The sequence below is a fragment of the Eretmochelys imbricata genome, chromosome 11 (genome assembly GCF_965152235.1).
Source record: "Eretmochelys imbricata isolate rEreImb1 chromosome 11, rEreImb1.hap1, whole genome shotgun sequence".
NCBI lineage: Eukaryota > Metazoa > Chordata > Testudines > Cheloniidae > Eretmochelys > Eretmochelys imbricata.
The window spans coordinates 15,982,920-16,007,661 of NC_135582.1; the positions used below are offsets into that span (position 1 = coordinate 15,982,920).

At 40.9% G+C, this 24,742-nt stretch overlaps 1 protein-coding gene across 1 annotated transcript in view; it reads right to left on the reverse strand.

Moving 5' to 3' along the window:
- DPP10 (dipeptidyl peptidase like 10) overlaps positions 1 to 24,742 on the reverse strand; it is a 434,888-nt gene that overhangs the window by 181,495 nt on the left and 228,651 nt on the right. Inside the window, exon 4 of the mRNA XM_077829757.1 lies at positions 14,147 to 14,241. Coding sequence (XP_077685883.1) covers positions 14,147 to 14,241 — 95 coding nt within the window. The remainder of the gene's footprint in view (positions 1 to 14,146; positions 14,242 to 24,742) is intronic.

A 24,742-nucleotide genomic window follows, 5' to 3' on the forward strand; every position in this document is an offset into this window, starting at 1 on the left:
GAGCTTAGGACAGTTCAGTTCACACTGGGCCTGATTATAACTGATAGCTGATGTTGCTTCCAGTCTCTACATAACTTCAAGTGTTATAAAGTGTTCAAAGTGTTTTGAAATGAGATCCTCAGAAGAAAAATACAGTTTGTTAATTTTTTTTGGGGGGGGGGATTGTTTACATAAGAAGGGCCAAATTGGGTCAGACCAAAGGTCCATCTAGCCCAGTATCCTGTCTTCCAGCAGTGGCCAATGCCAGGTGCCCCAGAGGGAATGAACAGAACAGGTAATCATCAAGTGATCCATCCCCTGTCAGCCATTCCCAGCTTCTGGCAAACAGAGGCTAGGCACACCATCCCTGCCCATCCTGGCTCATAGCCATTGATGGAGCTATCCTCCATGAACTTATCTAGTTCTTTTTTGAACCCTGTTATAGTCTTGGCCTTCACAACATCCTCTCGCAAGGAATTCCACAGCTTGACTGCGCGTTGTGTGAAAAAAATACTTCCTTTTGTTTTAAACCTGCTGCCTATTAATTTCATTTGATGACCCCTAGTTCATATGTTATGAGGAGTAAATAACACTTCCATATTTACAAAAAGAAAAGGAGTACTTGTGGCACCTTAGAGACTAACCAATTTATTTGAGCATGAGCTTTCGTGAGCTACAGCTCACTTCATTGGATGCATACCGTGGAAACTGCAGAAGACATTATATACACACAGAGACCATGAAACAATACCTCCTCCCAGCCCACTGTCCTGCTGGTAATAGCTTATCTAAAGTGATCATCAAGTTGGGCCATTTCCAGCACAAATCCAGGTTTTCTCACCCTCCGCCTCCCCACACACAAACTCACTCTCGAGCTGCTGGTAATACCTTATCCAAAGTGATCACTCTCCCTACAATGTGCATGATAATCAAGGTGGGCCATTTCCAGCACAAATCCAGGTTCTCTCACCCTCCACCCCCCCACACACAAACTCACTCTCCTGCTGGTAATAGCCCATCCAACCAGCAGGAGAGTGAGTTTGTGTGTGGTGGGGTGGAGGGTGAGAAAACCTGGATTTGTGCTGGAAATGGCCCAACTTGATGATCACTTTTGATAAGCTATTACCAGCAGGAGAGTGAGTTTGTGTGTGTATGGGGGTGGGGTGGGGGGGTGAGAAAACCTGGATTTGTGCCGGAAATAGCCCACCTTGATTATCATGCACATTGTAGGAGAGAGGTCACTTTGGATAAGCTATTACCAGCAGGAGAGTGAGTTTGTGTGTGTGGTTTTTGGAGGGGGGTGAGGGAGTGAGAGAACCTGGATTTGTGCAGGAAATGGCCCACCTTGATTATCATACACATTGTGAAGAGAGTTGTCACTTTGGATGGGCTATTACCAGCAGGAGAGTGAGTTTGTGTCGGGGGTGGGGGTGGGGGGCGGAGGGTGAGAAAACCTGGATTTGTGCGGGAAATGGCCCAACTTGATGATCACTTTAGATAAGCTATTACCAGCAGGACAGTGGGCTGGAAGGAGGTATTGTTTCATGGTCTCTGTGTGTATATAATGTCTTCTGCAGTTTCCACGGTATGCATCCGACGAAGTGAGCTGTAGCTCATGAAAGCTCATGCTCAAATAAATTGGTTAGTCTCTAAGGTGCCACAAGTACTCCTTTTCTTTTTGCGAATACAGACTAACACGGCTGTTACTCTGAAACTTCCGTATTTACTTTCTCCACACCAGACACGATTTTACAGACCTATATCATATCCCCGCTTAGTCGTCTCTTTTCCAAGCTGAAAAGTGACAGTCTTATTCATCTCTCCTCATATGGAAGCCATTCCATAACCCCTAATCATTTTTGTTGTCCTTTTCTGAACCTTTTCCAATTACAATATATCTTTTTTGAGATGGAGCGACCACATCTGCACATCTGTTTCTAACCAGTATGTTCTCTACCTTTCTGGGGGAAGGATTTTCTGTTTTGTTTTGATTAAGCATTTTATTAACCTGAGACGTTAGTGCTTTTAACCCTAGTGAAAAACTGGAGGTTAATCGCCCCTGCTCTCCCCACCCCCGCATAACTTTTCCCCCCCAGAAATTGACGCAGTTGAGTTTTCTTGCTAGTTTTGCTACCATGTGCATGAACAATACTTTTCGGACTGTTGCCTGTGCCAGAAGCTGTTGTTCTTACTGTAGGCAGATACAGTTTAATGCTGTCTCTATGGGAATCTCTACACTGTAATGAGGATTTGTGATTACAGCACATGCAGATAGACCTGAGCTAGCTTCAATCTAGATAGAGCAAATGTAGCTTGTGTATGCCTATATCAGCTGCAAACACACCTCCTCATTGCAGTACAGACATGCCCTGTTACCTGCATAACTTCCACTCCTGCAATATATTATTTCATAATGCTGCAAACTTTTCACCCAAAAATTAGATCTCAAAGGCTTGTACATTCTCTTTCCTCCTCCTAAACTCAGAGGTCTATCATGTGTTTCATGAACAATGCTGAATCTGACAAAATTTTATTTTTTCTAAGTTGTAAAAGCAACAGACTAGGGATCTGATTTTGTAGTCCTTGCTGAGACAGAATCCACACTGACTGCAGGATCCGAACCAATAGTATAAGATGAGCAGCAGATTGCATTCTTAGCCTCCTATGAAAGAAATACCTCATGTGATACGGGTTTTAATTCTTTTCTGACAACGATGCGTGCTGATGTGACACTCCATGGACAATCTATGGCCTCTTCTACTCCCAGTAATGCACTTGACAACTATGACCATTGGTATTACCACTTCCACAGATCACAAGGATGATAACCAAATGGAGACAGACTGATACAGCATATTTAAGTTACCCTTTGCCCTTTACCTTCCTGATGACATACCAGGTTTGTTTTTTAAGGTAAAGTAGTTTTTCAGCATAGAAGAAAGGTAGGAACTGTTCTTTGAGACAGTGTGACAAAAAGCAAAAGAATGTGAGAGAGACTTAAGCAGGGAGGAGAAAGAGAGAATAAGGCAGAGAGCTAGTTCTTTCTTCCACCTTTTAGAAATATTAAAAATGTCTGGGTATTTCTGAAAGTGAAACTTGCTCAGATCTTGCTTTACAAGGCCAAGGTTTCACATTGATAGAGATTTTTTTTCTTTCATATTTCATCAATGTTTCACTGAAAACCAGAAATGTTTTGTTGCAATTCAGTTGATATTGTCACGCATAAAGATAGCTTAGGCCAGAGACAGTATAATTAAGCCCACATTACAGTTAACAATGCCCGGTTTCAGGGGCCATGGTGAATGCTCATATAACTAAAAGAAGGAAATCTGGATTCAGACTCAGTCTTTACTCGATCTCCAGTGCCAATATAAGCCACTCAACCCTAGCCTCTTTTTCCTTCGCTTTACTTCTTGAAACCTGGTTTTGAGTTATTATTGACATTCAGGCTAGTCCCTTCATCTCCCCTCGATAGTCTCACTCACTATATGATATTCTCCATGGCTCAGATCTTCAATGATATTTAGGCATCTAACTCCTATTGATTTAAGTGTAAGGAACCTAAATATCTTTGAGGATCTAGGACCACATGACTGGTGAATTTTAATTGCTCTTGTATTTAAATTATTGCCCTGCTTCTAATCTTTCAGCATACATATGACAGAGATGGAAATTACTTATAAATTAAGTATAAGGTAACCTAGTCAAACTCTATGGTTATATACGGCTGTCCAACATTTTGATAGATGAAAGGAGACATGACAAAATCAGTGGTTTCTTAGCAATGGCATGGGAAAAGAGCCCAATGGATGAGCAGCAAACCTCAGAGTATCTACAGGTCCACTTGCCAGATGGAAGTTTAAGCATACTCTGCTTCGTGGCATGCCTGCGGGCCTCAGCCTGGGCTCTCTGATGGTTCTCCATGATGACTACACCAGTCTAAACCTGGCTTCTCCAAACTGAAGGACTGTGGGCAGGATTTTCCCAGTTGTCAGTGGGTTGCTGTATTTCTTGAGGTCTTGCTTGACCTTGTCACTGTATTGGAGCTTTGGATTTCCTCTGCATCGCAGGTGATTCTTAAATTGGCCATAGTGCACAGCCTTCAGCAGACGATCATGAGGCATGTGGTCCACATGTTCCAACCAGCGAAGCCTGAGAATGCCCAGCACAGTCTGCATAGACTGTAGGCCAGTTCTCTCAAGGATCTCATTATTGGTGATCTGTTGGCCCAAGTAACTCCAAGGATTTTTCTACAACAGTGAATGTGAAAACTGTACGATCTCCGTCCCTGCTTGGATTACGTAACCTAGCTTTCTCAACTGTAAAGGAGGGTACTAAGGACACAAGCCTGATCAACAGACACCTTTGCGTTCAGAGTTAGCAACTTCTTGTTCCAAATATGCGAGATAAGTTTGCCAAAGAAAACAGAAGTTTTGCCACTTCCAGCATCAAGTTCCCTATCAAGGTTGAATGGGCTGGTAAGAATTGAGCCGAGATATGAGAAGTGATCCACATTGTCCAGAGTTTCATTATTAAAGTAGGTTTTAGGTGGGATGTTGGTACCTTGTGACATGACAACTGTTTTCTTGATACTGATTACCATGCCAAACTTGGTGCATGCATCAGAAAACTTATTCATAACATTTTGACAGTGCAGGATTATTACTCATAGTATATTTTCTAGTGCTTTTAGCACTTTATCCAGGATAGATGCAGTGGGTATAGCAGCAGAGCTTCAGCCACTTAACTTGGGAGAGTTTTCCACATTTGCGAAATTTACAAGCTATTTAGGCTATATTTTCTTCTCTTTAATTTTACCCCACTTATATTTAGATTACCTTGTCCTAATCTAACCACTGTCTCCATTCTTGATGATTACACTCTTCCCATTCCTGTTACCATTCCCTCTCACTTCCATAGTTGTTAATATCCAAACAGCATGCTCCCTCTTATTTCACCCTACCAAGAATAGAGCCATTTGAAGACTGCTCCTTTAATACTGACAGTAATAACAATATGTAGCACTTCACATAGCAATTTGTGTCTTCAAAATATTAGCTGAGGGACTATGCTGATGATGTTCATTGACCTGCTCGGGTCACCTTATCAGATGGTCATCGGCCAAGTGGCAATGCAGATCAGTAATCAGAGGGGTAAGGATTACGTGGGTAGCATTAACATGGCACTAGGTTTCAAAATAGTTTCCTCAAGTGGCAGTGGCAACTATGGGAACAGTGAGCATCAGGCCCCCTTTCATTTCTGTAAATCAGAAGTTTGGTACACAGAGTTTTGTACCAGTGTAAAGGTGGACTGAGAAAGGATTCAGGACCATTGTGATGATTAGGATAGGGAGCAGTTAGTGGACAGGGCCCAGCTGCAGAAAAGGCAGTGTAGAAGTAGACAGAGAAGGCTTAAGAAGAAAGTCTGGTAGCAGTCAGAAAATGCAGGGTAACTGGGGAAGGATGGTCCAGTGGTTAAGACATGAGGCCAGGACTTGGGAAACTAGGTTACATACCTTGTTTTGTTTCAGTGTGACTGAGCAAGTCACTAAACCTTTGTGCCACAGTTCCCAGTCTGTAAAATGGGATAATATGACTTCTCTACCTCACAGCAGCACTTTGAGAATAAATATATTAAAGACTGTAAGGCACTGAGCTACTAAAGTAATGAGGAGCATATAGGCAAAATCCAAACTTGACTGAATTCTCCTGTTGTTAGGTCTGGTCTCAGATTTTTAAAAACTGTGTGTATTCTACAATATACGATAAGTTATATACAAAAACTCACACTAAAAAGGCTATTCGGGTTTTAAAGTCAAGCATTCAAAAGCTAAGAAATGCCTGTGCAACCTTAATTTGTTCCCCTTGTGTGTATGCATTATGACACAGTCTATAATTGCACTATTACATGCTATTGTTTACAGACAATTTCCTACATTTTTAAAAAGCAAACTGAAAAATCAGAATGCACCATGTGTTTTCACATTGACTTGAAATAGGTCATCAGCAATGTTGGGACCTTTAGATCCACTACCCAGACCTCTGCCACTTGAGCTAATGGAGTAACTGGTAGTAGAAAGCTATTTTCCTCTATGCAGGCAAGTTACTAGAGGGAGATGAAACAAGCACTTTGCCAGGGGGTTTCATGGCTGTTTTCTGACAGCAGAGGGTCTACAGATACTTGGGAATCCTGAGTTCAATTCCAGGTTCTGGAGGGGAGTGTTGTCTACTTGTCAAAAACTCTGTTTGCTACACAATCTGTTGCTGGCCCACGCTACTCCTACCCAATCCCCACCCCAATCATTTCTGTGCTCCTGTACCCCACTCCAGTTTCTGTCCCTATCCTCCCCATAGCTCTGTCCTTCTTGCCCTCTGTCTCCCCAGCTATTATCTTCTGCCCCTCTCCTGACCCTGTGCACCTCTGCTCTTATCTCTTTCTGGCTCTCATGTTCTTAATTCTCCCACACCAGCTCCTGTCCCTGACCCGCTGCACATGTGACTCCTGTGCTATCCCTGCACTGCCCTGATTCTTGTTCCTGTTCCCCTCTCCACACTTCCTCAATGGCCTTTGCATTCCACTCAGGATGTTTCCTCCTTGCTGCCTGGGCACCTGCAGTGAGACGGGGGACAGCATTGAGAGCACAGGAGAAGGTCTCTGTGCTCTCGGTTTTTGATACCTAGTGCCACAGAATCACCCAGCAGCCAGGAGGGCCAAGTCAAGAGAAAGTCAAGCTCAGCACTGGAGTCTGGGATGAAGCATGCTAAATCACTCTGTGGGAATAGGGCATGCATAGTGTAGTCTGCCAGTAGAGACTGTGAAGGGACTTGCAGCTTTGCGTATAATTAGGGACATACAAAGGGCAGTTAAGAGCCTTTCCTTTGTGCTTTAAAAAGCCTCCCCCTTATTTGCAAACATGACATATTTTGAACAAAATCTTTGGTGTTGATCATAGCAAATTCGTGGATATTGACCACTCTGATGAGTTACGAAAGCTGTTGCAGATGTTTTAGAACTTTTACGAAAGGATCCTTAAAATTTTATTTATCAACCATTCTCTCTTTCAGATTTTCCCGTATCTTTGTGCATTGTTGCACTGCACTAATAAACCATAACATAAAATAAATTAGCTGTGGATGTTATTTAACATTTAGAAGTGCATATGGCGGTGATGTTCCAATATTCATAGCATATTCACAACATGTAAGTGTCATTAAAACACCCCATGTTGCAAAAGTTAGTAATATTTATGTGGTATAAAGTGTAGTTTAAGTATTTACTATCATTCAGTCTTATTAATCTCTTGTGGAAAGCTCTTAAATAAAACAGAACCATGTGAGCTGCTCTTGCAATTAAAACTACGATAATCAACAAAGAACTATAATTGCACTATGATGTTGTACTGAGTTTCCAGTCAAGAGAGAAGAAGGGGACAATAAAGAAAAGCTTACTGTGAACAATTCTGCATGAAATATCACAAAAAATATTCACTGCCAAAACCTCCATTCAGACTAAAATTCTAATTCTGTGCTTTTGGCTGCAAGGCCTCTGCAGGGCTTCTCCAGCTGGGTTGCCACAGAGCCTAATCGTGATTCATGAGCCAAAACTTTTTCTGCTCTGCTCACCCATCTGACACCATACAGCTAATTAGCAGGCAGCAAAAAGTAATCCCTCTCTATCAATCCATGTGCAAAAGATGGCCCAGAGTAATATCATACTAGTAGCACAATACACTCTGGGGTACATCAAATGGGAAGCCCCTGGAAACGTGTGCAATTTAAACAGATTAACTGGATGAGACCCCGGACAGAGGCTCTTAAACCTGACATTAAGCCTTCTTGAAAAGGCAGAGGAACCAGGGCAGTGGGGAAAGTGGATTTTTGAAGAGCAAGGGTAAACATCAGCACATGAGATTCATATTTTTAACTATGTGAGGGGATCAAATTAATTGATTAATTAATTGAGGGGATCAAATTTAAATTAATATTTTTAATATTTTTAACTATGTAAGGGGATCAAACTAGAACATAATTTTGGGATAATTAAATATGCATGGTGAGGCAACTGCATAAATCCAAATTATTTTATTCTATATTTCTAAGATTAGTCCTCTAAAGGGGAAGGAAAGTAGAGGGACTGCATTAATCTGATGTGGCATTCTCTTGAATGTTTGCTGGACAGTAAGCACCATGTTGGAACGATTCACTTTTTTCCACACCCATCTCATGAGCACAAATTTGCAAGCTAAAAATGCACCAAAAGCAACATGACATTTCTCAGCAATGTAGACTCTTCTGATGTAGATCAGTGGATAAGTCTTCTCCTTACCAACTAATGTCCTTCGTAATTAGGGTCTGGAGTTCAAACCCATCACCCACCAGACTTTGAATACATGGCACAATGTACTTCTGTGTGACTTTCAGAGCTTGCACATCCAACCAACAGTCCAGCAGCTTACGTGTAACTCAGAAAGGCAAGTTTTCATAGCAGGGATAGCTCAGAACTAAACTGGCTGCATGGGAAACACAAAGGACTCCCTTGTCCAGTTAAAGCCATTTCTTTCCTTCTGACCATGCTGCCAGAAATTGATCCTACAGCTTCTGCTGCCTATATGATGATATGCATACAGTTAGTGGAGTGTGGAGAGATCAGCAAAAGGAGGAGAAACTAACTCTTTCTTTCATGCAGAAATGTTGGGGGAAAATGCATCACTTCTCCCTCCATTTGCCCTGCTCCTGTACAGCCAGAAGGTTACAAGGAGTGGGAAGAGAAAAAAGAAAAGAAATAGCATGCCAGCAATAAAGGAACTAAGAGAATGTCTCCTTCCACCCCATAGATGCTTGTCTGCTGAGGTGATCAAATGCTGTTTGAGCTAATCTGTTTGATTTAGTGGCTACAGCAAAAGACTCCTGGTTGTACCCCAGGTTGCTACTGCCTCACTCTGTTACCTAGGACACACATCTCTATGCTTCTGTGATTAACGCATGATGTTCAAATAAGAATATCATTACTCTATTTGTATTACAATAATAAGCAAAAGGCATTTCCTTGTATAAATACAGATAGTTCCTTAGCGTTATTCGTGAGCCATGTGTTTTTTCCTTGCAGAGATTCTCATAACTCCATGCTCTGTCCTCTTAGCAATGGAAGGTGAAAACTCATGGTCTGTAGGTTTCTCCTGAGGTTAGAGGTAAAGCGCTCTCCTTTCTCTCTCTATTATCCCCTTCACACTCTGCACAGGATGCACCTAGAAAAGGAGTACTTGTGGCACCTTAAAGACTAACCAATTTATTTGAGCACAATGCCTGCTCAAATGCTCAGATAAATTGGTTAGTCTCTAAGGTGCCACAAGTACTCCTTTTCTTTTTGCGAATACAGACTGAAACCTGTCAGGATGCACCTAGTTTCCCATCTGGAACACAAGTGCTTTGATGGCCTTCCTGCTATTGAATCCTGCCTCTGGTCACAGAGAGAAGGATTGATTTATCTTAACAATACTGCATATGTGAATAGTGATGCATAAATTACTCTTCCTCTTCCCCCTCTCCCCCGCGTCTTTCTGTTGCTGTCATCCTTCAAGGTTAAGACTTTCCACTGCAGTCACAAGATAGGCACAATCAGCTAACATGTGGATGGAGACTGGGTAGCACCAAAGTGAATGGGCCAGGAACTGGTAGGTCTTAGAACAACAGCCCCTATTTTATTCATTTTCTAACTTTTTCCCACATCCTTAATCATCGCACATGTGGTAGATGGATCCTAGCAGTTCTTGAGATTTAATACATTTGCCATATTTTCAGTTACTAATTTTTAGTGGTCTTTTTTGGGGGTAGTGGTAGAAGGAAGGGAAATGCTGACATTGGTTGTTTTAGTGGTTATGAATTGGGAAGTGGATTATGGGTCACTGGGTCTCTATACTTTTTTCATATTTGCATATCTGTATCGTTTTTCATTTGGGGTTTATCGAATATATTTAAAACTAGGTGAGGAAGGCCATGCTGGCCATGGTGAGGGATGGGAGCAAGAGGAGAGGCCATATGCATGCATTTCATGAGCTCAAGCAAGCATGCAGACCTCCTTTCTTGCTCTTTCACACAGCCATCTCTGAAATTGCGTTTATGACTGGGTTGCTAACAGTTAATCCATTTATTGACAAAGTTTTAAAAGAAATGACAGTAAAAAGAGTCTGTTAAAAAGGGAGAAAAAAGCATGTCAGAAAAATGGCAACCTTATTTAAACAAAAATGTGGTATGACTCCAAAATCATTTGGGAATTATAGTGTGTAATAAGAATAAAGATTTGCTGCTGACTGCTAAATTGGTGAGCAGGAGCTTACATTCCAGGGTGACAGGAATATTAGCTAAATAATAGAGAATGTATTACCATCACACATTGATACAGCATCACAATATAAATTCAAGATGCCATGTTATGATTAGTTTCTAGTCTCTTTGGCTCCATGGACTATTGAAGTTGCTTAGCTTCCAGCTGTTAACATTTGCATACCACTGGTTTAGAGTATTAACTGTTTATTGGCCAGCTAGAGAGGGCACACTATTCACTGGTTAACTCTGACAGGTTCACTGAAGTTGAAGGATATAGTTCAGAAAATGCATCTAATCAATAACCTACAGAGATGCTAATAGGCTACTTATGGTGCTTACTGAAACGGTTTTGTAATTTTTTCCCTATTAATACATTTTGTTAACCATTAGATTATTTTGCTAATGGGCTGATTACATAAAGTATTCAGTCTTCTCTACTCATGTTTGGAGAGGACAAATGGCTTAATTATACTAAAATGTAGTAATTTTTAAGACAGTCTTTGAATAAATCCATAGGAGACTGAGAAAAAACCCTGCTGTTTTCTATAGAAACTTTTAAAAGACATTCTTTTTCGAGGAGAAATAGAGACTTTAAAAGAAAACACCAGAACTTCTTAATAAATTCCAGTACCATTACACCTTGATTAAAAACTGAAGTGCTGTTTTTCTTAAGGAAAAAAAAAACACTTTTCCACAACGCATCTAACACAGAACTTACTAATGAGCCCAGAGTCTGCCTTTTTGTGCTGACTGAGTTTTGCTGGCAGATACACATGGAGAGGGAACACAGTGAATATCTTTAAAAGGCTTTTCAGAAGGCTTTGCCTCTGCATTTTAGACAAAGTGACACTAAGTATGATAAAAGAAAACTTACTCTTCACAAAATGGCAGTCTCCAAGGTGTAAAGCCAGAACCTCTGAGCTGCACACTGGGGGCCTGTGTGCTTCAAAGGATTAGTAATAAAGTAAGATGATATTCACTTATAAGATACTGGTTCAAATATAGCCAACTTAGAGAGCAACCAGGAGCCATGACTACCTCTTTAGTTGTGTCCCTGAAAGAAGTTTATTATGGCAGGTTGATTTCTAATTATCAACCTCACTAAGAAAAACTCACCCCCTTATTGGCTATTTCGACAGAAAGAGAGAGAGAGAGAGAGAGGGAGAGAGGGAGAGAGAGAGAGAATGAAAAGTGGAGGAATGTTTCACACTGAAAAGTGGCTTCTCTAGGATGGGACCATGTGTGGAAACTTGCATTGCCAGTGCCTGCGTTATGGTGTGCCCGTGTTTTTGATGAGCACAAGATAGCGCTGCAGGGTGTTAAACCAGCACCATTTCTATTTATGCACTAATAATTAAGCAGATATGACAATGACAGAGGAAATTATGATTAGTGATTCAGGAGTTTATCCTTGGGAGAGGTTTCAGAGTAGCAGCCGTGTTAGTCTGCATTCGCAAAAAGAAAAGGAGGACGTGTGGCACCTTAGAGACTAACCAATTTATTTGAGCATAAGCTTTCGTGAGCTACAGCTCACTTCATCGGGAGCTACAGCTCACTTCATCGGATGCTGTAGCTCACGAAAGCTTATGCTCAAATAAATTGGTTAGTCTCTAAGGTGCCACAAGTCCTCCTTTTCTTTTATCCTTGGGAGAGTACATCTAGCAGTGTGGAGAAGCTGGAGCATTTTTGAGGGTAGAGCTTAGAGAAGTGGGACTATTTTGAATGTCAATTCTGCAGCCTGCCTCTGATACACTACGACCCTGTGTTAGGACTGTTTGCTGTGTATTCATCACAGACAGAAAATTGTCAGGTACAGCAAAATTTCCCTTGATTTTCATAGAATATCAGGGTTGGAAGGGACCTCAGGAGGTCATCTGTCCAACCCCCTACTCAAAGCAGGACCAATTCCCAGTTTTTGCCCCAGATCCCAAATGGCCCCCTCAAGGATTGAACTCACAACCCAGGGTTTAGCAGGCCAATGCTGAAACCACTGAGCTATCCCTCCCCCCCAAATATACCTACAAGTCATATTTAGGCTTCTGCTCCACATTTAGCTTTTTTATTCCACTTATATGTGACTGTGGGTAGAATCTACCGCATTTATGCTTTCAACTTTTTACTATGCTCACATACTGCATTCAAATGAGCTTCATGTGGAAAACAGACAAATCATCTCTCTATTCTTTGCCTCTGGTCCGTATATTGGCCTGTTGGACAGTCGGTTGGGTATTAGGCATCTTTGATCAGTTGCCAACTTCTAATTAAGAATGTGTGTCTTGTGCCTTTAACTCAGTCTGGGCGATCTGAGGTCGAACTGGTCCCTTCTAATGCAAACCCAGAAAAGAGCAACCCTCTGAAAAGAGGGAGCATTTGCAGTGTTTGGCTGCTGTCCACATCAATTTGTTGTAAAATATGGTGTTTTGTCATATGGAAAAGAAGCATTTTTACTCAAGTGGATGAAAAGATACATTTATAATTTGTACTGCCAGCCCTTCTCAGTGTCGGACTGGGCCTTGAGGCATGGATGGTATATAAGGTGCACCATTCCAGAAATAGACTCAGGAGACATTGGGTCTCACAGACATACCCCTCAGACAATTCCCTCCCGTCTTTCTCCTGCTCAGTCCAAAAGAGTATCACATTTTCTGTAGGCCTATACCAACAGAAAATGCAGACCCCGCCCTCCTGCAGTGCCTAAGGGAGTCCTTTGCTTCTGGAGATAGGCTTATTCCCAAGAGCTCCTGTTCTCCTACCACGAGCTGAAGTGTTTAGAAGGGGCAGCTGGCTGGGGCCTGGTGAAAGCAGTGAATGCTCCTGAGGTGTGGGGAGAAAGGAAGTTACATTACAATGAAATACAGGGAGCAAACGAAACCAAGGTAACTTTGGGCTGCATCGACAAAGGCATCACAACACAGACCAGGAAGAAAATAATCCCCTGCCATGTGGCTCTGTTGAAAATGAATCTTGAATTCAGTCCTGGGCACCTTGGTCCACAAAAACTGAAGTGAATTCAGAAACCAACATAAAAGATCAAAGGGCTGTAGGGACAGATTTGTGAGGAAGAACTGAAAAGCATGAAATATGTACCGCATGGCTTGATGAAGTGAGGATTACAGGTGGTATCACTGGGCATAATGGGATGAAATAGAACAAAGGGAAATTTAAGCTAAATATCAAAAAGTATCCTAAGAATTATTATTATTAAAGTAGCACCCTACCACTTGCAAGGCATTTTCCAAGAAATCCAGAAGGACTGGTCCCTTACCAAAGAGCAACAGGTAAGTAGAAAGAGGTGAATGGAAATGACAAATATATATTTTTTCTTTATTTAATTATGAGAGCTGCTTGAATTTGTAGTAATATCAACAAAATTAAAAAAACAAGGAGGATTTTTTTTTTCAAAATTTTCCACATATTTCAACCAACTATATAGTTGAATTTTTCAAATTTTGAATTTTTTAAATTTCAAATTTTGACAAAAACCACCCAGGGAACACTTTTCAATGTTTTAATAATTTTTTTCCCCCATTTGATGATCAACTGTACTTATTATACCCTTCAGCTAGATTCACTGTGGGCAGCACAGCAGAAGTCGGCCTTCAAGAGCCTCCGTCATATTGTCTGCTAAGCACATGAGAATATACTGGACTGGAAAATCTTGCATTAACAGTGGAATGGGTGGTATTTTCCATCTCTAATATCATCTGTTCTAAATAGATTCTATATTATCTTTAAGCACTACATTCTTTGTCTGTTATAGAGAAATGCCAAATAATTATTAACTGGATGTCATTTAAATGTGACACATACAATTTCAATGAGTAAAATAAGTATGTATTACTTACAAAAGTTGTATTTTCCAGTAATAACGTGGTTGTATTTGTTTCTACATTCAGTTTAACAACATGTCCATTCCTATTTTTATACACCACTTCTGTATCTGCAACAATAAAGGCATTATCAGTTAGCAAAAACACTGAGTATTTAATACATCTGCAGAGACAACAGGCATATTTAATAAACAAAATAATTGGAAGACACATTGATACTTTAAAATGTATGCAAACAGACTGAGGAATGAACCCCATTCATAATATCTATTTTGTTTTCTTGTGTTGAGATCATGAAATACATCAAACTGTTTATGCCTCAAATCCTGTTCATCTGATTCAAGGGGAACAATCATCAATGGGGTCATTCCTGTGAGTTCAGAGAGTCCACCCTCCTGTGAGCAAAGCAAGTACAATTACGCACATGGTTTCAAGACTGAAAACTGCTCACGTGAACATCCCCGTAACACAAGTAGATTCATTAAAGTCGATGGATGACTCACATGAAGAAGAGCCTTTCTAGTGGGTAAGGTTTTGCAGGACAAAACCTGGACATTCTATTTCTCATATGAATGCTTTTGTTACACTTCTGTCCTTTTCCTTTAAATAAGTCTGCTGTCCTATCACCTGTAAGTGATACTATCGCTACAGGTAATGGGCAGACATATTTAAAGGAAAAGACAGAAAAATAATAAAAGTATTTAGGTTCTCTCTCATTTCACTAATTTATAAATACTGAAGGAATCTCCCACTACAATTTAATAAATTGCAGTCAGATTATATCTTACATTTTTCTGTTCTGTATTCCAGTTAGGAATAGATGATGCAACATGAGTAAATCAAAGGAATGAGTTTTAAGACATAGATCTGATCTGATCTGTTACGGTATGTTTACTTGTAACATAAATTTTAAAAAATCATGTTAAAGTCTGCAATGTGAGTAAATCGTCTCTTAACAACTTGTTCTACTTTTAGTTACCATAATAAAAGGATAATTTATACAAACACATTGAAACTAGAGACAAAGCTACAATATATAAAAGGTACATTAACTGTGGTTATTATGAAAGCATATGGGTTAAGAAAGATACGTCAGCCTTAACTTTCAAACCCAAGGTTTTGTCTAACATATCTTCACCATTAATAAGAGATGCCAGGATGAAATTCTAACCTCCCCCAACATTGAAATTGATGGGAGTTTTATTACTGTCTTCAATAGATCCAGCATTCACCCTTAGGTTTGCCTTTTTATTTTTGAAGGAAATCTAAGGCTGCAATACATTTACAGAAACTGTTACATCAGTGTTTTTAAATACTTGAGGGTATAATCCGATGAAGTTTGTGCGTAAAATCATAGGGCTAGATTTTGACTAGCCCTAACACACCTGCAAAAAGGGAGAAAGACCCTAGCTTCCTGGCTTTGATGAAACCTTTCCTGCAGATACAATATTTAACCAAGTATAACTCCTTTGTTATAAATATCTGGAAAGCAGGACTTATAATGAAAGTTCTTAAGTAAACCTATAGGAAAGGCTAAAAATGATGCTGAAATAGAAAAAAGAACACCACTAACTCACTGTAATGTCTGAGAAACTCATTACAGATTACTGAATTTTATGAACTAGCAAGCAAACGTGACTTGGGGGGAAAAAGTCAAGGTTACAGCGTCACAAAATATGCTTTATTTATTCATTTAGAGATACCTAGTTTAGTACTGACTGGCAGTACAGAAATTCAGAGTGTATAATACTGGTGAATGTGCTCTAATATGATTTGTGAAATTAATGAAGTTTAATTAGGAGAATAATGTAATACTCTGTCTTTGTTGAGGTGGGATTGATAGAGTTTTGGGCAGGATTATTGTATCTGTGGTACAGACGTGAAGATGAGTAAGGTTGTGAAGTAAAGAATTAATAGCGGTAGTTCTAAAAAAGAACATGATAAATTTTTAATAAGAGACAATGCTTTGCAGGCAGCTATTGTTCACAGCTTCCTTGCAAGCCAGTAATACCTTCATAATATCACGAACAAGGTCAGCTCCCAGACTTCTGCACTGGGCAGCACAGCATGGGGAGAAGGTGACTAGCCCTCCGTGGAGAAAGAAGTGGTTCGGGACTATTTAGAAAAGCTGGATGAGCACAAGTCCATGGGGCCGGATGCACTGCATCCGAGAGTGCTAAAGGAGTTGGCGGATGTGATTGCAGAGCTATTGGCCATTATCTTTGAAAACTCATGGCGATCGGGGGAAGTCCCGGACGACAGGAAAAAGGCTAATGTAGTGCCCATCTTTTAAAAAGAGAAGAAGGAGGATCCTGGGAGCTACAGGCAAGTCAGCCTCACCTCAGTTGCTGGAAAAATCATGGAGCAGGTCCTCAAGGAATCAATTCTGAAGCACTTAGAGGAGAGGAAAGTGATCAGGAACAGTCAGCATGGATTCACCAAGGGCAAGTCAGGCCTGACTAATCTAATTGCCTTCTATGATGAGATAACTGGCTCTGTGGATGAGAGGAAAGCAGTGGACATGTCATTCCTTGTCTTTAGCAAAGCTTTTGACACGGTCTCCCACAGTATTCTTGCCAGCAAGTTAAAGAAGTATGGGCTGGATGAATGGACTATAAGGTGGATAGAAAGTTGGCTAGATTGTCGGGCTCAACGGGTAGTGATCAATGGCTCCATGTCTATTTGGCAGCCAGTATCAAGTGGAGTGCCCCAAGGGTCTGTCCTGGGGCCGGTTTTGTTCAATATCTTCATAAATGATCTGGAGGATGGTGTGGATTGCACCCTCAGCAAGTTTGCAGATGACACTAAACTGGGAGGAGAGGTAGATACACTGGAGGGTAGGGATAGGATACAGAGGGACCTAGACAAATTAGAGGATTGGGCCAAAAGAAATCTGATGAGGTTCAACAAGGACAAGTGCAGAGTCCTGCACTTAGGACGGAAGAATCCAATGCACCGCTACAGACTAGGGACCGAATGGCTCGGTAGCAGTTCTGCAGAAAAGGACCTAGGGGTTACAGTGGACGAGAAGCTGGATATGAGTCAACAGTGTGCCCTTGTTGCCAAGAAGGCCAATGGCATTTTGGGATGTACAAGTAGGGGCATTGCCAGCAGATCGAGGGACGTGATCGTTCCCCTCTATTCAACATTGGTGAGGCCTCATCTGGAGTACTGTGTCCAGTTTTGGGCTCCACACTACAAGGAGGACATGGAAAAATTGGAAAGAGTCCAGCGGAGGGCAACAAAAATGATTAGGGTACTGGAACACATGACTTATGAGGAGAGGCTGAGGGAACGGGGATTGTTTAGTCTGCAGAAGAGAAGAATGAGGGGGGATTTGATAGCTGCTTTCAACTACCTGAAAGGGGGTTCCAAAGGGGATGGATCTAGACTTCTCAGTGGTAGCAGATGACAGAACAAGGAGTAATGGTCTCAAGTTGCAGTGGGGGAGGTTTAGGTTGGATATTAGGAAAAACTTTTTCACTAGGAGGGTGGTGAAACACTGGAAGGGGTTACCTAGGGAGGTGGTGGAATCTCCTTCTTTTGAAGTTTTTAAGGTCAAGCTTGACAAAGCCCTGGCTGGGATGATTTAGTTGGGGATTGGTCCTGCTTTGAGCAGGGGGTTGGACTAGATGACCTCCTGAGGTCCCTTCCAACCCTGATATTCTATGATTCTATGAATATACTGCCATGCAAAGATTTAAAATTTATATTATTTTTGTCATTTGTACTTCAGGAGCACGGAATAGCCCCAACTAAGTCTAGAGCCCCATAGTAATAGTCAATGTTATATAGCAAGACCTGGTGCCTGGCTTGAAGAATTTAAAATGTATATACACAAGTCACACACAAGATGGGGGAAAGGATTCCTCTGTCCAGCTGCTTTAGTGCATTTAAAAACAAAACAAAAAAACCCTTTGATGTTCCATTAACAACTACCTCACAGGGTCCTGGTTTACGACGAAAGCTCCTAGGCCCTAGCGCAATGCCACCTAACAGCAGCATTGGGATGTACCTGATTCAACATGGATCGCCTTTAATTTAATTAACCATTTCCTGATTCCTCACATACATCAGGCAATATGTACTTCGAAGGCTATGCTTTTGGGCCCAATCCTACAAAGACATCGGCACATGAATAATTTTACTCATGTTAAGTACCCTCACATGAGTTAAAACGATTCACGTGAGCAAAGCTAAAACAGTACATAAGTGTTTACAAGATCAGCTACAATATGTAGCCCCGGAAGTCCATTTAACCAGAGATACATGGCGTGCGAGGCAGCAGTGAAATGGTCAACTGTCTAAATGAAGATTAATTTAAGAGTTTGTTTTTATTTGTAGAGTTGGAAAATAATGTAATCCTAGTGGTTAGCAAAGAGAACTGGAAGTCAGGATGTCTCAGACTGAACATTCCTGGATGTTGACTGCATCTCAGTCTTCCATCTGCATATTGGATATAATTATACCTTAGTGGGCAAGCATTCATTAAATTAATGTCTATAAAGTGCTTTGAGATCCTCAGAAAGCATGTTACATAAAAACACTGCATAAGTGTTGAATGTAAGTATAGTAATCACGGGCAATCATCATTAATTTATATGAAAGTGCCAATCCAATGAATGACACTCTGTATGATAAAGAACACTCAGCAGACTAGATAATGGAGCAGTTGATGGACACTCAACATAATGATGATATTTTGATTGGTAGCTGAAATGTAAGAGTGAGGTGGAAGAGAGGACTACAAGATCACACAGACATGTACATTAGTTCTCACATAGTGTGATGGTTCTTGATGGGTCCAGATTCTCTGAACATTTATTTTTGTCAAATAAAGGGTAGATTATCATAGTTCTCACACAGCTGTGCAGGGGAGTAAGGACACCAGTTCTAATTCTGACCACACGGGGAGAGCAGAGGTTGTGCTTGCTACCCATCCTAAGGAAATGGACAAGGATGGGGTGCAGATGGGAAAGGAGCTCTAGCTCCATCCCAAAACATACCAACCACAGTAGCTGGCTGGGTATAGAGGAGGGAGGTAAGCTGCCCCTTCTAAAAGGGGCTAAGTAATTTACTTAGCCGTCAGAACACGCAAGGAGCAGGGGAGTCACAATTCGATCTCCCTGCATATAGCAGCAATGTGCCACTCCTTACTTTGGCAGATGGTCAAGATAGCATCTAGACCTAACCAACTGAAAATCACTATCCCCAAACGCCCCTCAATCAAACCCTTATTGGCTGGCTGATTTCTGGTAGACAGCATGGCAAGAGTAGGCCTAAAGGGCAGATCTGAAGAGGGGTATGGCTTCACAGACCAATTTGGACAGAAAATTCTGTGTGTATTAGGACACCATGGAAGAAAACAAACAAGTGGGAGAAGCGAATGACATCACTGTAATGGAGCAAAGTGAGGTTGGGTAGATGCAACAAGAGGGAAAGACCTACGAAGAGACTTGAAGTTGCAGAATATAAGTTAGAACTAGATACAGTGTGAACAGAGAGGGGTTCAAAGAAATGTGGGGAGTGACATGTTTAGAGTGACAGACTAAGAAAAAGGTCTTTTTTCCCCAAGAGAAACTTACTGATTATAGCCCTAGTTTCAAAACTGACTTTGGGTGGGCAGATCACTACACAGTGTGGATCCCTATCAAAGTCAGCAGAACTCCATTCAAGTGCACAGCTCGGCATGCATGGATCTAACTCCAGGAGCTGGCCCTTTGCCACTGTTTTGTCTTGCAGAGAGTCTTGGCAATTCTGACTGCTAGATGAATAGTTAAGCAATTCAAATATCTCAAATTTAACTGTTAATGGAAAATACATGTATGATCATCACAATAATTTCACTTGAATCAGCAATGCCAGTGTGGCATAATACTATTTGATCCTACAAGCTAAATTGGGAAACTACAGGTTATTTTTCCATCATGCGAAAACCAACAGGTCATGTTCAAATGTCTAAACCTTATAATCACACTGTTGTAACTTTTTGGAGGCAGAGTTGTTCCCTGTTGCAACAGCCTCAGAGCAGAGTTTGGGAAACAAGTGTACTGCTTTACTTCTGCATTTATAATAATACTAATAATACTTAGTACTTATACAGCATATTTCAACTTCAGAGCACTTTACAAATGTTAACTAGCTATCTTTGGCAGTTCTGATAAATGGAGCAAACCCTCTTTTACATACTCATGTAAGGTCAGACTTGACAAAGCCCTGGTTGGGATGATTTAGTTGGGGGTTGGTCCTGCTTTGAGCAGGGGGTTGGACTAGAAGACCTCTTGAGGTCCCTTCCAACCCTGATATTCTATGATTCTATGAGAGCATTTTACTAAACACTCAGTGAAAAACAATATTTTTAAAGTTCATATAAATTGAGCAATCACTGGATAGGTTTGAAACAGTGACAGAAAACTAAGAGTGGGTAAAAAATATGTGTATGAGGTCTGATGAAATTTCTCTACCATAATTCATTCATACCAATGTACATTTTCCATGCTCTGTCAAGCTGTAGCCTTCACCAAATGACCCTTGTCATAAATATAAAGGGAAGGGTAAACCCCTTTAAAATCCCTCCTGGCCAGAGGAAAACTCCTCTCACCTGTAAAGGGTTAAGAAGCTAAAGGTAACCTCGCTAGCACCTGACCAAAATGACCAATGAGGAGACAAGATACTTTCAAAAGCTGGGAGGAGGGAGAGAAACAAAGGGTCTGTGGGTCTGTGTATATGCTGCTTTTGTCAGGGACAGACCAGGAATGGAGTCTAAGAACTTTTAGTAAGTAATCTAGCTAGGTATGTGTTAGATTATGATTTCTTTAAATGGCTGAGAAAAGAATTGTGCTGAATAGAATAACTATTTCTGTCTGTGTATCTTTTTTGTAACTTAAGGTTTTGCCTAGAGGGATTCTCTATGTTTTGAATCTAATTACCCTGTAAGGTATCTACCATCCTGATTTTACAGAGGGGATTTCTTTACTTCTATTTACTCCTATTTCTATTAAAAGTCTTCTTGTAAGAAAACTGAATGCTTTTTCATTGTTCTCAGATCCAAGGGTTTGGGTCTGTGGTCACCTATGCAAATTGGTGAGGCTTTTTATTCAACATTTCCCAGGAAAGGGGGGGGGGTGCAAGTGTTGGGAGGATTGTTCATTATTCTTAAGATCCAAGGGTCTGGATCTGTAGTCACCTAGGCAAATTGGTGAGGCTTTTTACCAAACCTTGTCCAGGAAGTGGGGTGCAAGGTTTTGGGAAGTATTTTGGGGGGAAAGATGTTTCCAAACAGCTCTTCCCCAGTAACCAGTATTTGTTTGGTGGTGGTAGCGGCCAATCCAAGGACAAAGGGTGGAATATTTTGTACCTTGGGGAAGTTTTTGACCTAAGCTGGTAAAGATAAGCTTAGGAGGTTTTCATGCAGGTCCCCACATTGGTACCCTAGCGTTCAGAGTGGGGGAGGAACCTTGACAACCCTAGGCTCCGTTATTTTAAATTTTATATTATTTGTTTGTTTCTCCCACTTCTATACAGATTCTGCCCAAATTTTCCTTTCCCCATTATTTGTTCATAAAAAAATATATCAACTCACCCACAGCTCCAAGAGGTGATGGGCCCCATTCTTCAGATATCAGCCAACACCCCTTGGGGTGCCTGGCCTATATGGCCTTGAAAGGCCACAGGAATTCCAATTTTTCTCTATACCACTGTTCAGCAGGCAAAGGAGGGTCCACACATGCAACCAGGCAGAAAGTCCATTGGTCAGTTATGAAGTTGTGATGCCCATGGTTACAGAGGTGCGACCAGCGCCTTCTACATTACTCCATGTCTAGTTTTACTAGTTCAAAAGTGAGTTGGGGAGGAGTTCAGCCTTACAAAGGCAACTGAAGAACCCCCCTCCCCTGCACTGCAGATGAGTGCCGGAGTGATGTAATTAGCTCCAGGGCAGGGTGTTAACAAGGAAGTTAAAAGGAAGAATGTTGTGCCACAAATACTGTCCCATCCAAAAAGAGAAGAAAAAGTAGCATCAACCCCATCCTCAGTATTGCCCCTCCCACCACACACGCACAATCAGGATCCACAGTCTAATACATTAGGGTATTAACTCACTGAACATCTATTTCCAACTGGACAATACTCTTGTCCTTAGTCTTCTCCTGATTATGGTGCATGATATGCTCCCCTAGTACCACTGAAGTCAGTTTGATAATCAAACAACATAACTAGGGTGGGGGAAGAGGTGGTATGTGACTGAGGGTTTACTCCCTCAACAACTGGCTCCAGGGAGGGCCATTTGGTGACTGAGTGTAAGCCTGACAGAGGATGTGCTGGTCACAGAGGGGCTGCCCAGTTATAAGAGTTCCTTTCCCCCTTCTATAGGATGTAAGCCTGTGTTACTTGGGGCTGGGTATCCATACAATGAGAGCAAAGGAAGACACATGAAGCACCCCACGGTGGTGAGACAGAAAGGGTGAAACCCTGGCTCACTGAAGTCAATGGCAAAACCCACTGATTTTAACAGAGACAAGATTTGACCCTAAATATATCCTTTTTGCCATACTTGCATCTGCATTTACCTATTTTTATGTATAAATTAAAGAAAATATATTTTTAAAAAATTCATTGGTACTACAGCAAGATTTACAACTCGCATCTAACTCAGTAGCAGGTGATACACCCCATTTGGAAAAAAAGGAAGGAACGGAATAAAACAGATGTATCCAATGACTGTGCATTCATTTGAAAACCAAATGAAGCAGATCCTTCATAAAATGTGACGTTATGAGACAGAAAGAAGAATGTTAAAGAATATGAACAATTTGTAGCAAATGCTAGCAATCCATGTTACTCCAGCCTCTGTCTATGCTGGAAGAGCAGATTGCAAAACATTATAGGGAACAGCGGATGGGGAAGGCTTCAGCCATTAAATCCAGTTGGAATTCACATAAGGAATTTAAATTATATTTTTGGATGCAGATTTCAATGTCATGAATTTAGCCATCACATTGCGATGCAATTACAAAATATGCAAGGGCACAGCCCCAATATTTCTAAACTACAGAAGCATTTTTTACATTAATAAAATTTTAGTAGTGCCCATGTTTTCGTTTGTGCCATGCAGCTAAAGCTTTGAGATGAGCCTGGAGAGAAATGGCAGTGAAGTGACAGCGTGACAAATAAGGTTCACCGATTCTAAAGGTTCTGCTAGTGTTACTGGCAAGAGGCACAGATCTACCATGTGCCTGGTCTGATACGTATTGTTCCATAAAGCGTCAAAGACAAAATATCACAAAATGCAGAGCAATAAATCTAGAAACCCTCCATATTCTTTCAACACACAAATAAAGAGCCCCCTCTAAAAATTCACACTCCCACTTTACTGCTTTTTCTATACTGTTCCACTTTTTAGATGCCATGGACCTAATTTTCAGGCACTTGCAGTTCCCATTGGCTTCACTTGACATTGTGAACTCTCAGCCTGTTCGAAAATCAGTCCCTGTTCAATTCTACTTAAAAACAATTTGCTGTTTGAAGAGGGAAATGGGCCACATTCTGTTCTGAGTTATACTTCTATCACTTGAAATGAAGTCACTAGAATTATACCAGGGTAAAAATATAGTTTGAGCTAATTGACTAATTATTTTAGATATAAATAATAAACTAAAACCCAGAGATTAAATGAATTGAGCTTTAGATAATTAGCTGCATCCAATCTAATATTTCACTGTGTTCAAACAACTCTTTCACTATTTCAAGTTAGTCATGGAAGTGTTACTCATGGCATGCTCCCTGATAATCCAAAATAGTATAGTAACTGGAATTCTTGAATACTTTTCCTCAGTGCTATATTTTGGAGATATAGTGTGGACCCGGTCTTTAAAAACAGCTGTGATAGGGTGCTTCACAGTATGCACTGAAAATGTCGTGGTTGTGTGTAGAAAGTGCAGGTTTGGAAACCCCTCTTACACCCCAGGCTGATTGAGTATGACTCTGCAGAGGTAGTACTCTCATAAGACTATTGCTGCTGGCCAGTAATTTCACCTCCCTCATTCAATATCCATCCCCACTCTTGGAAACTAGCCAGCAATACAGCTTTTGGGAGAAAAGTTCAGAAATATTCACTCCCAGAAAGATAAGGGAGCAAATAATCAAACAATCAATTTGTAAGAACCTAGAAGATAATAAGGTGATAAGTAACAGTCAACATGGATTTGTCAAGAACAAATCATGTTAAGAACAAATAATATACTTCTTTGACAGGGTAACAAGCCTTGTGGATGGCAAGGGGGAAGCAGTAGATGTGATATATCTTGACTTTAGTAAGGCTGTTGGTACTGTCTCACATGACCTTCCCAGAAACAAAATAGGGAAATACATCCTAGATGAACCTACTATAAGATGTGTACACAACTGGTTGGAAAACCATTCTCAGAGAGCAATTATCAATGGTTGCCAGTCCAGTTCTTTTTAATATCTTCATAAATGATTTGGATAATGGCATAGAGGATACACTTCTAAAGTTTGCAGACAGTACGAGCTGGAAGGGTTGCAAGTGCTTTGGAGAACAGGATTAGAATTCAAAATGATCTTGAAATACTGGAGAAATGGTCTGAAATAAAC